The following is a 12,746-nucleotide window of genomic DNA, read 5'->3' as shown; positions in this document are numbered from 1 at the left end:
AGCCGCACCTCATCTTGCTTCTGACAAACAGGAGACTTGGTTTTTTTGTTTGTTTTTTTTTTTTTTTTCCTAAAATGAAAAGAAAGAAAAATACCTTTGCTGCCCAACCCAAACACTGGTATAAATATTTATTTGGAGAAATAAATGAATGTAGACACAGAGAAGTCAAATCTTAGTAAATAAACTAACTTGATCCTATTTTGTTTTAATCTTTCCTAAGAGCCAGAAAAAGCCATGAGGTTTTAGTGAAAGCAGCACAGGCCGAATTTGATATGGGGATAGGGTTTAGTGTGGCCATACCATAGTAAATTATTAACTGCTGTGGTCAGACAATACTGTGAACAAAAAGTGGTACATTATCTTGTAGCTTGCATTAAAAAAATAAAGAAATTATTTCAGATGTATTGATTCATACTCCACTGATTATATAATGCTTTTGACTCCTTACATGAAAAATAACTGAACTGTTTTATAAATGGGGTCTACCAACTTAAGGCAAGCATAAATGTTTATTGAGAAGAGAAAACCCCTCTATCTCATTTTTGAATTTAGGACATTATATATGTCATAAGTAGATACTGCAGTATGACAACTATTTTATCTTATATTATAGAAAATTTAAAATTGAAAAATGCTAATATGTATCTAAAAGCTTGTCATTTCAAGAGTTGTTCAAGGATTTTTGAAGAGGCTATGGTGACAGCAAAATGAATGTAATTATATCCCTATTTTATGATCAGCGTCTACAGTATATGAAAATTGAACTCCGTTGCTTCTCCATGCAGAAATCTATTGTGTAAAATATTTAAATTTAAACTTCTTTTTGAAACTTAACTCATGCCCCCCCCCCCAAAATCATAAACATAACTTCTTACAAACCCCCTCTGGTCATCAGGCTGAACCTTTAGGTTTGCTTCCCTGATAAGCCTCCATTTCACAAGCTTAACTTTCCTCTTCATCTTCCAGTAGAAATTAATCTGCAGGAAGGGCAGAATGAAGAGGGAGCAACTTCTTTGGGTGGAAGACAAAAATTACCACCATACACACACTTTTGTAGAGTGGGCTGTTTATTAGAAATAAGCATGCAGGCTAAATACGGAAGCCTACCTCAATGAAAAGAAGGAGTTTTTCTTCAACTGGAATGAAAAGCGGAGTGTATATCTAGGATAAGAGTGAATGAACAAATGGGGAAAATGACAAACAATCCTGAAATAGCAAAGGATTGTTATAAAAGAAACAGACTCTGCCAGTCATGAATATTGGTGCAGAGGGAGCTTCCGGGGGCAGGAGACTCCTTCTGTAAGCGCCTCTGACAAACGGCGCATTGCCTCAGAAATGTGGGTTTACTCCATCACTCCCTTATATCCTGACTCTGCCACACAAGGGAGATAAACAAAAGAAGTTTAATGCTACATGCTTCTAGTAGCCAAAGATTGATTGGAAATCCCTCGAAAATGACCCGTCTGATAAGGTCATGGTTCCTGGAATAAGCAATTAAGTACTAAATAAACACATCTTAGGGATTCATAACATGCACTGAATGACATCGATTGTAGTAATCTAGTAAATGACCTCGCAATTGTATTCAGCAATAAACATATGAGTGCTTTATCGTGCCCATGGCAGACTATCGAGTGATGTATTTTATCTTGCAGTACCAATGATGCTCACCTTTTGACTCAATTAAGTGTGTATGTGAACAGGGATAAATTGGTGATTTAACACCATTCTGGGGTTCCCCGAGCTAACTGCCTTGAAAGCAGTGCATTCGCCAAGTATGGCCAGAGGGAGCTGGAGTGCGATCTTGTGGAAAGGGAACAACTGGCCGTCACTGGGAAGATTGCATCTGCTTGTCTCTTGACAGGAAGTCATCCTCAAAAGGGCCGCGGATCTGGTGGAGGCGCTCTATGGAATGCCACACAACAACCAGGTGAGTGGCCCCGGGGGCTTGGACCTGCGTGGGCCTCCACGTTCCCGTGGAGGAGCGCAGAGTCCCCAGTGCGTCGAGGAAGGGCAAAGAAGATGAAAGCCACTCACATGAGTTCAGGGTCATCCCGACGTAACATGTCAGGCAGTCAGTGCTTCTCTCCTGTTTTGTACCTCTTTTACAGCCTTTTCTGTGGAATCATTTTCCTCAGGAGAAAAGGTACTCCATTTAAAGTGGATCTTCCACGGGAGCGTGCTTCATAATTGAGGAAGAGAGTTACTGATGTTTTATTTTATTCCTCTCAGGTTTTCAAGCAAATTTAGGAGGAAAGGGGAGGGGGGGTTAATTTCTTCTCCTAAAACGCATAATAAGACCTGAATATAATTGTCTGCTTCTATTCACAGAGCAAGTCCCCATATAGGATTCACATTGCTCTGGAAACAAGGAGTCTGAGCAATCATTCACTCCTTCTTTTGTGTCCCTTGAATCAGTGTCCAGGGGACAGAGTTCCATGAACAGTCAGGGACAACAAGGAGTCATCTACAACCTGGCCTTAACTTTAGCAGGGAGAGGAGATGCCGCCTCTGCATGTGTGTGTGTGTGTGGCAGGGGTGGGGGTTCCTATGCGTTACTGGCCACAAAGGGAAACCCCACGCTGTCCTACACTGTGAGGCAATGTGGAGGGATGGCTAAGACAGTGGCCCTTCGAAGTCAGGCAAACAAGGTTATGCAGCCCAGCTGTGTCCTTACACAGGCAAGTGTCCTTAAGTGTGAGCGCTTCACGTCTCTCTGTGCCTCAGTTCCCCCATGTGCACTATGGGCTCATCGATGATGACACTTGTCCCAGCTTTGCTCCAGGTTTGCTGAGAGGTGTGGAAGTTAACGCCCTGAGCACCGTGTCTGGCATATAATAAACACTGGAAAGGATGGTTTTCCTGGGAGGATGACTAGGCGTAGCTAAAGGGGATATTCCTTTTACTTTGCAGGAGATTATTCTGAAGAGAGCGGCTGACATCGCGGAGGCCCTGTACAGTGTCCCCCGCAACCACAGCCAGCTCCCGGCCCTCACTAACACCTCGGTCCATGCAGGGATGATGGGCGTCAACTCCTTCAGTGGACAGCTGGCTGTGAATGTCTCTGAGGCATCGCAGGCTACCAACCAGGGTCAGCAACCTGCCCTCCTCCCTCTCCTTGGCCCTGCCCCTTCCCAACCTCAGGCTTTGTCATGCTCCCGTCCCGCCCCCAGACCCCACCATTTATTTGGCACAAAACAGTTTTTATTTAAAAACATTTTCTTTTCCCAAAGGGGGGATTCCTAGTTTGTATCAGACACTGCTGTGGAATCGGGGGGATAGCTGTCACGACCGGCAGTGTGCTCTCAGAGGCTAGGAAGGACGCATGCACTTAGCCTCCTCTCCATTTGACTTTTCACCGTAAACCATGAATGACAGATCGCAAAGAGGGCTGGAATTAAAGTTCTGAGGGGCCAAAGCACATCATCCTCGCCCAGGGAATAGGAACCTGTTAACTCCAGGGTACATCTCTTAGATCGGGATTTATTTCTGCTCCAAAATGATAATTTATAGGCCCTGCATTGCCACTTCTCATGGCCCCGCTAAGTATTTATGATCTCCTAAGAAATGTGTGTTTTGCTCGCTTCCCGTTTTAATCACAGAGCTAGCGCCAGCAACCCACGCCCATGAATCACCCGGCCCCTTCCCTCTGGGACGCGGCAACGGGGCAAGAACCAGAGACCTTCCTGTCCCCGAGCCCTCCCGGATTGTCACCCTCATGCCCAGCTTTGACCCCACCCCTCAGGTTTCACCCGCAACTCAAGCAGCGTGTCCCCACATGGGTACGTGCCGAGCACCACCCCACAGCAGACCAACTATAACTCCGTCAGCACGAGCATGAACGGATACGGCACGGCCGCCATGTCCAATCTGGGCGGCTCCCCAACTTTCCTCAACGGCTCAGCTGCCAACTCGCCCTATGCCAGTGAGTAGATCTGTGTGTCCTGCATTTCTGTGTGCTTGTGCTCCAAGAACTGGGCATCGTGTGGTGTGGCCCACCGTGCAGGTCTCCTCAGTCTGAGGACCCCCCACCCAGGTGAAGCTAGGAAAGACGCCATTTGTCTCCCACAGCAATCTCTGTCCCCACCCCCTGCTCACCTTCCTCAACCCAAGGTCTCCCTTGTTGTCAGAACTTGGCTAAAACCCAAAGCAGCAGTAGGATGTCATCACCAGAACCCAAGTTTCAAGTTGGAATGGAGATGGGTTTGACCTTAGCTTCTCCCAGTTACCAACTGGCAGCCTTCTGCAAGTTCTCTCCTCTCCAAGCCTCAGTTTGCTCATCTGTATAATGGGGAGGGAACTAACACCCACCCCATACAGTTGTTGTGAGACTTTGAAAAAATAATGCGTGGAATGAGCTTGTCCTGATGCCTGATCCACAAGAGACGGAGTCAGGAAATCTAATCATCAGGATGCCGGAAGGAAGGATGGTAAGAGAAGCGGCTAGTGCAGCATCCGCACAAGCTAAGACTTAACATCTCTCCCTTTAGGAAAAGGACTCCTTTGATGTTGTTGTTGTTTTAATGCTTGGAATTTTTTCCCCTTTGTGCCTGATATGTACTAGGAAACAAACAACAGCAACAACAGGAAACAACAACAAAAAAACTTTATTTTTTCCAAAATTCTGGCAAGATGAAAAAAACACATACACAATTTTTAAAAATGTATGTATGTATGTATGTATGTATGTATGTATGTATGTATGTATTTTGGTTGTCTTGTCCTTGCCTTAAAAAAGCTTAGCTTCAAGAATTTTCAGTACGAAGGTTAGGTTGCATCTAAAGGCATCTTTACATATAAAATGTCCCGGGTTTTGTCTCTACAATCTCTCCATTTCCCTCTGAGGATTTGTACATAGATAACCAAGTTTGTCTTAGTGTGGGTAACTCTTCTGTTTTATAAAATGAGGCCGAACTCTTAGACATCTGTGGAATGATAGAAGATGTGTTGTTAAATGAAAGAACGCTCGTGATTTTTTTTTTAAAGAAGAGTCTTGGCTAAAAGAACCTAAAAACCGTGCAGTCTCTGATGGTGGAAATGTGGAGTGCTCTAATCTTTTGAAAGAGGAAAGATCATTCTTGGCCTTTGAGAGAGAGGTTATTTCTGAAAGTAACACTTAGGGCCTTTTACTTTCTTGGTGAATTTTTAACGCTCAGTGTGTGCTAAATTTTATATTTCCACTTTATCTGTTCAGAATCAGCAGCTTTTTGAATGTTTAGAATTCCCCCAAATAATCTGCATACATCACGTCTGCCCGCTGGAACCTGTTTCAGGATTTTGATTCATTGAAAGATTGTTTCTCATAGATCTATCATTTCAGTGTTCTGCCATCTACTCAATCAGAAAATGTTTCCATCATGACCTGAAAATTAAAAGGTGGCATTCTTAATTAAATCAATAAACTAATTGCTATATGGTAGCAATTCAATTTAGGGGCTGGGATTGCTGTCTTCGCAAGCCCGTGCAGACGCCCAGCAACTTCAGCCTGAGATTGCATCTGTCAGACTGTGAAACTTCCAACATTTAATTTCCATTAATTGATTTCCTCAGTGCTCACAAATATAGTATTAAATTCTCAAATAGGCTCTCAGATGGGACGGTTTTATCTGCATAAATGCAAATAAAACAATAAACACAAAGCCCAGCTGATTTGAATTTTTGCCTCCATAATATTTAATTATTCATAAACCACTCATGTTGAAAAATTCTGAACAGAATAAAAAATAAAATAAGACATTGTGCTGGTGAACACACTTTGTGGTGTGGTGGCTGATAACTAATAATGTTATAACAAATGGAGCTGTTTGACTATATTTCACCCTTTCCTCTGCTAACCACCCCCCTCAAACTCCCCACCTCTAAATACACATAATGATCGCATTTGCCAACGAGATTAATTGCCTTCCTCAGTGAACCAGCAGGATTTCAAGTCTACGAATATTTAAAAATCAAACCTCCAGTGCAGGAGTTTTGCAATTTAAATGGGTGTTATTATTGAGCGTATTTTCACATTTACAAATCCTAAGAGATGTATAAAAATGCTGGCCTCATTAAAAGAAAAAGTACCGTGTAGAATATGTTTGTGAAAACTCTGAGGATGGCGGCCTGGGGTTCTGCTCCGTCAAGCATCCAGCGCCTTTGGATTGTGTTAGTGCTGAGCGCCGATTCCACGGGGTCATTTCCCCCTGATGGCAGCTGCCGCCCAGACTCATTCCCCACTTCCCTCTTTCCACAGCCAGGAGGCCGAGGGAAGCCAGCCCCCTCCCCAGCAGTCTAGACCCCAGTGGCTCATGGGAAGGGGGCCTCTTCCCCTGGTAATTGGTTTCTTTTGCAGGGGAGTGTAGTGGAGAAGACACTGGATTTGGTTCTGGTTCCTAGCTTCACCACATTCTGGCTCTGGACCTCGGGCGGGCAGGTCACTGAACTATTTCTGAGTCTCACTTTGCTCAGCTTGCTCAGGTGTAAAAAGGATGTAATAGGTCCCCACTTGAGGTCGCTTTGACAGTGACATAAGATGAAAAAGACATGAAGATTCCTGGGAATGATAAAGCAACATGTAATGTTTATTACATCATGGGAAAAATAATCCAGTGGCAGGAAGGACTTAGAATTTAAATAGAATGCTTGAAAATTTCTGGGCAGGATCCATACGTTTCCCGAGGAAATGGAGGAAATAGAAGGTGAGTGTATGAAAATACTGGTCTTGAGTGGAGAGGACTCACTGTGTGTGAAAGCTCTGTCTCCTGAAGCAACTATGAGATTATTAGCAACTAACAAAATAGGAATGGCCAGGTTGAAGGGACCATGGTCAGTAGAGAACGTGCAGTCACAAAACTCATGTCTCCAAGCAACTAGGTTCTCCCCCTCCATGAATTGCCAAAATTCCCCCGTCATTGATAATCCACATACATTGATAATCCACTACTACTACTCTGTGAGCCTTTACACAAAGCTCCTGTCCTACTGCTCATTAATTCACAAACATTCATGTGCAGCTCCATGCAGGGGATAGAGAGTTTGGAACTTTGGCTTGTAGTTCTGAGTTATCTGCAAATATTGCCTGTGGCAGTCTGTCTATCCACCTGGCCTCCTCCCTACCTAGATCTGTGTATGTGAAGCATTCAGGCACAGTTGTATCCTTCAGGAACTCATAGCTTCACGGGCAGAACAGGGACACATACACACTGCCATCTGCCAGTGCTTTAAGTTGGAATCCTGGCATTCCCTTCAACCTACCCTTCTTCCTCACACCTCTCATCCCATCACTGACCACAGTGTCTCAGGCTGGCCTCCTCCTGTGCCTTATATTCCCAGCATCTTTGCTAGAACCTTAGACCCTTTTAGACCCCATCTGGAATGCTTCCTTTGACACCTCCCCCATGAAGACTTCCTTAGTCCTCTTCCCTGCCTCTGCAGAGCTGGCCATGCTCATGTCCTGCTCAACAACAATGCCTTTGTCATTATTTTGTGCTACCTTATCCCTTATAAGAGCACTTTTGTTCCATGGCCTGGGAGCGCCAGGGCCTTGCACATTGCCCGGCATGTAGAAGACATAGAAGATCACCACCAACAAAAGGTAGCTGGTGCTGAGTACCAAGTGATGAAAGCAGATGAGATTCCAAGAGCTTAGGGAAGGCTCGTGCTGGCAGGGTGGCCCGAGCAGGGTGGCTGGGTGAAGGGCAGAGCTGAGCTGCCTCATCTCAGCACACCAGGAGAGATGCTGATTTCTCCTTTCCCATTGCCCCACCCAGTCGTGCCATCCAGCCCCACCATGGCCTCCTCCACAAGCCTCCCCTCCAACTGCAGCAGTTCCTCGGGCATCTTCTCCTTCTCACCAGCCAACATGGTCTCTGCGGTGAAACAGAAGAGTGCTTTTGCGCCAGTCGTCAGACCCCAGACATCCCCGCCTCCCACCTGCACCAGCACCAATGGGAACAGCCTGCAAGGTAAGCCCCACCCAAGCCAATAGGATGCCCTGACTTCACCCTCCCAGGGCCTGAGGCAGATACGTCACTGGTGCAAGGGATCAGCCTCAGGCTGGCCTGCTTCTTTCTGCCTTCCTTTTGTTTATTCCTCTGTGTTCACTCTCATTGGCCCTGGCCCCTGGCCCCACACACCCCTTCTCTGCTGGAGTTGTCTGAGCTGTCCTCTTCCCAACTCCAGCAATTCTGCTCAGGCCCAGGATTTGCTTAAGAATACTATTTCCACCTACTAATATCATCATTTCTCTTTTCTCCTCTTCCATTCCCTGTGGTCGCCATAATCAGACCAGTCTTTTGTGGACTCTAGCAAGTTCTCCACTGCAGGGTCTCTCCCAGGACTGGCCTTCTCCTGAAGTAGGTCACTCAACCTTCCCTTCCTGTTGCCTGTGTCAGAGTGAACGTGTGTGGGGCTGATTATGGGGAGTGGGTGACCCATGGTCTGACCAGAACCCTGAGGTTAGAGTGTAGTAGACCAAAGGCCCCAAGACTGATGGCTGGGAACCAGAAACCCCAGATGGTTACTAGAGTATTCTGGTTGATGTTAAAATTGTCCCATTTTGGTCCCCATCATGGAGTATGGAAAATAAGAGTCACCAAGAATTGAGGTGACCTCTCTACTCATTGAGGAAAAAGAACCCCACCCTTTTAAAACAGGGCTACTGCATCTCAAATTTTTCTCGTGTGCTAGCACTGTTGACCTGCACAAGCTCATTCATCTCTCACAGCAAGACTGTGTGCTCTAGGCTTTCAAAGCCCCTACTTTACAGATGAGAAAACTCAAGGTCAGGGAGGTTATGAAATTGTTTGACTTCCGGCAGTACCGTGTGGCCGAAGCTGGCTTCAAACTCAGGCTCAAAACTTCATCTCCTCCTTCCATCTCCCAAGCACTGTATTACTCAGAGGGGGTAAAAAAGATGCACCCAGGATTCCCAAGGCAGCTAGCAGGGAAATAAGATCAATAGAATAATCAGCTACAATTTATTTAGCCCTGAACCGTGTGTCAGGCTCTGTGCTCAGCACTGAGCATGTTATCTCGTATTTAATTCCCACCACCTCCTGATGAAATACGAGGATGTTATGCTCTCCATTGTACAGATGATAACGCTGAAGCGCAAGGAGAGGAAATACCTGCCTATAGGCATTGCCCCTAAATGGGGAAGATGAATGTAAACCCCACAGGGTCTGTGCCCCAAGCCCCTAGCCTACACGGCTCCCCACGGTGCCTTCCCACAGAGGTCGTCATGCCACCCTCACTGATGGAGGTCAGCCACGGGAGGGGTCAGGAGTCCGGCATACCCACCTGGCATGGCTCAGCCCTGTCTCTTATGTATATGTGTGTCATGTATTGTATGTTATATATGTGTGTTATTTATGTTATTTACACAGAGCACACATGTACTCTGACTGGACGCTTTACTTGCTATAATCTTACATTAATTCTTCCAAAGACCCTATGAAGTCAGTAGCATTCCCTTTATAGAGATGGGTAAATTCAGGCCCAGTTTGCTCAGGGTCACACAGCTAGTACTGATAGAGCCAAAATCGAACCCAAACTGCATGATTCCAGAACCTGAGCTCCTAATCACTCTGACTTTCTGACTCCACACAGGTTCAGCTAAACATTCTTCAGAAACCTGCTGGCAAATCTGGCCAGCACAGCCAAAGTCATGCCCGGAATAATATGCTGGTGGCCCTCCCTTGAACAGCATTGGGAAAGCCATCTCAAAGGGCAGAGGAAGATAATCTGAGCTGCATTTCAGGCAACAATCCTCACAAAGGGTCACGCCCACCGCCACACAGGGGAGCCACCCATTCATACACATCTCAGTCATTTTCAGCTGAAAATAATGCTTTGTCACCTTCAATACGCCTCTGGCTGGCCTACTCAGGATATAATGCTTAAGTGAATCCGACTTATAATGGGTTTAAATAAGCATAAAACCTATGGAAACGGAAATCTGCCATTCTTGAACTGCCTGTCACAACCCTCGTTAAGACACAGATTTCATATCAAAATAAGATAGAAAGGGCTTTGGAATCAGCAGCTGAGAGGTGGGGCTTGAGAAGCAAAGGCCCGCAGCTCTTGGGAGGTCCACAGCTGGATCCCCGGCCTGTGACGACTTAAGCGGGCAGCCCTTCTGCGAGGCCCCGTGTCTCTGCCTGCATGTGCACCAAGGAGAGAGCAGGAAGGGACTGAAAACAGGGACTCAGCCCAGACAGTAGAATGTCCTGGGTTTAGAGAGCATCAGGTGGGGTGTGTGTGTGTGCGTATGTGTGTGCGCACGTGCATGAGTGTGTGTGTGCGCGGGTGCTCTTAAGTAATAATGAAATGGCTTCAAGACAGGGACTCATGCAAAATTTGTTCATTTGTCACCCAGGGCATTTCTAACCCAAGTCTGCACAGGTTCCAAAAGTACAGAGGCTGTTCCCCCATATTCTGCTTAGCAGCCGGATCACCATCTCTCCATCACATCTCTCACACACGGCTGCACAGTGGGGAGGGTGCCAGGTGAAATTCAGGGACACGCTTTGTGCTAGATTTGCTGTCGTGGATGACATTGCCCTTACCTTCTGTTTGAGCATGTGTCCAGGAAAGTCTTTCTGCTGGTTTTTGTTTTTCTAGTACCATCATGTACCAAACGGCTATGGAGGGGTGGCAGGGGAGGAGGTGTGAATAGAGAAATTGAAGTCGAATTAACTGACACCATTTTCCTTGAAGCTGTCCTGTCCATCTTCCTGCCACTCTCACCAGGCAGGGCCCACACACCTAGGATTTCCCCGTGGCCCTCTGTACACCATCCCTGCTGCCCGGAGTACACTATACAATTGCTTCTGGGGGGCTCCTACCTGAGACCTTGGGGTCCCCCTGAAGAAAGGGACATTGGGACAAGGGGCTCCTAGACCTGCAGCTAAAGAATGACCTCATCATTAGTCTTCTACATTCTGCTTGTCTGTGGAGAAAGGACATGGGAGGTTTATAGAATGGTGGGGTGTTAGGGGACCTCCTCCTTCTACGTCTCATTGTTATAGTGGTTTCGTTTTGACCCACCTAGTTCAGAACTGGGACCATTAAGACAGGGCAAGTGACAGAGGAAGAGTTGGTTAAGCAAATGGCTTGTATAAATAAGATCAGAGGTGACGCGTTTAGACTGTTTGAGGGTTTTAAAGACCTGTGTACCTCCAGCTGCCCTTCTACTGATAGTACATCACTCTGGGTCTTTTTAGCCAGCTCCTTAAAGACCTTTTACCCCAGGGGCCCCATCTTGGCCTCCTCTAGTGATTGCATGTACATTTATTCCCCAACGAACACCCCATTGCAGTCTCACATGATGGTGATGACAGTGGTCACAGCTACTCACACAGGAGGGCTTGTTCCCAGCCAGGCTTCTGCATCATCTCATTCCCAACCACCCTTAATGTAGGCTGCTTGCTGTCCCCATTCTATAGATGTAGATACTGAGCCTTCGAGCTAAGGTGGCTCACCCAGGGTTACACAGCTAGCAAACTGGGAGAGCCTGGGGTTAAAACCTGGCGGACTGATACTGTGTAAGCCCCTGTGCTCTATGGTCATACTGTCGTGAAGTCACTGGGTCAGGCCCTGGTGGACTTCAAAATCCTGGCCTTCAAATCTTTGCTGTGTTAAAGGAAACACAGCACCACAGTAAAGCAAACAGATCTGTCTGGGAGAGGCTGGGCACCCACCTGTGGAAGTTCAGAGGAGGGAAAGTTCAGGGAGAACTCAGAACAGCCTTATGGAGAAGGTTGCCATCGAGCTGGACCTCGGATGAAGGGCAAGGGGGATTCAGGCACAGAGAGATGGGGAGAGAGGGCGTTGGAAGCAGAGGATTTGAAGATGATGGGAGCCACAGAGTAACGTGCAGTAACCAGCAAGCCATTTGGCATCCTGGGGCATGGAGGCCAAGGAGCGGGGATGAAGTTCAGTGAGGAGGTCCTTATGTGGAAGTCATAAATTCCATTCTTTCCAGGTGTATTATAATGCACAGTTTCTCCTGTGGTCCCAACCGGCTTTCTCTCCCAAAACCTTGCACAAATTACCACATGGCTGAGAAATTTTTTTTTATTAAAAGCTCTGAGACAGACATCCTGCAGTTAAACAAAAAAATGAGTATTCCATTGAGTTCTCTAAATTTATTCGCCCAGAGAACCCTTTTCTGAATGTTAAGACCAATTAACATCCTATGAAAAACTTTCGAAAATGTGGCCATATTTTGGATTTAAAAAGAAAATGCAGAGACATCTTCTTCCATTTCCATCTAGGTAAAGTCATTAATAAACCCTGATGCTGACTCCCCAGGTGTGTCTATTTTCATAGGTCAAAGACTTGAGTGACCCACTCTGCCCAGCCATTGTCCTGGAGATGTCCTCCCCCTTCTCCAAAGGCTTATGCCCCCTAGAGCATGGATTCTATGCAATTTCAGGCCTCAGAGGACTTCATTAATCAAGAGAGAAGCAGCCCCAAGGAGGCTGTCAGCATGCCATTGGACTCCCCCACAGTGTAGTGATTTTAAACTCTAACCATGTCCTGGACAGTCCCTGCAATGAAAAATTAAAAACAAAAGACCAGAGTGATTTCACAGAAACTGTACCCACACACTGTTTTGTTTGTTTGTTTGTTTGTTTTTTTCTCACCTTGTTGGAGCTCAGGCTGGCTGGCTCCACCCGACTCTTGATATCATGTAGTGCAGCGGTGATCTCGTGGAGTTGTCTTTTCTCTGTGCACATGCTCAATTTGTGCAAGATCTC

The 12,746-nt window shown here is 46.2% G+C and overlaps 1 protein-coding gene across 1 annotated transcript in view; it reads left to right on the top strand.

Moving 5' to 3' along the window:
- The window catches only part of EBF1 (EBF transcription factor 1), a 389,084-nt gene that overhangs the window by 369,634 nt on the left and 6,704 nt on the right, over positions 1-12,746 (top strand). The window contains 4 exon segments of the mRNA XM_047728952.1: positions 1,865-1,930; positions 2,914-3,091; positions 3,746-3,925; positions 7,752-7,946. Of these exon segments, the coding sequence (XP_047584908.1) occupies positions 1,865-1,930; positions 2,914-3,091; positions 3,746-3,925; positions 7,752-7,946 (619 nt within the window).

Source organism: Lutra lutra, chromosome 5 (genome assembly GCF_902655055.1).
Source record: "Lutra lutra chromosome 5, mLutLut1.2, whole genome shotgun sequence".
NCBI classification, from domain to species: domain Eukaryota; kingdom Metazoa; phylum Chordata; class Mammalia; order Carnivora; family Mustelidae; genus Lutra; species Lutra lutra.
This window is presented reverse-complemented; position numbering and strand designations above follow the sequence as displayed.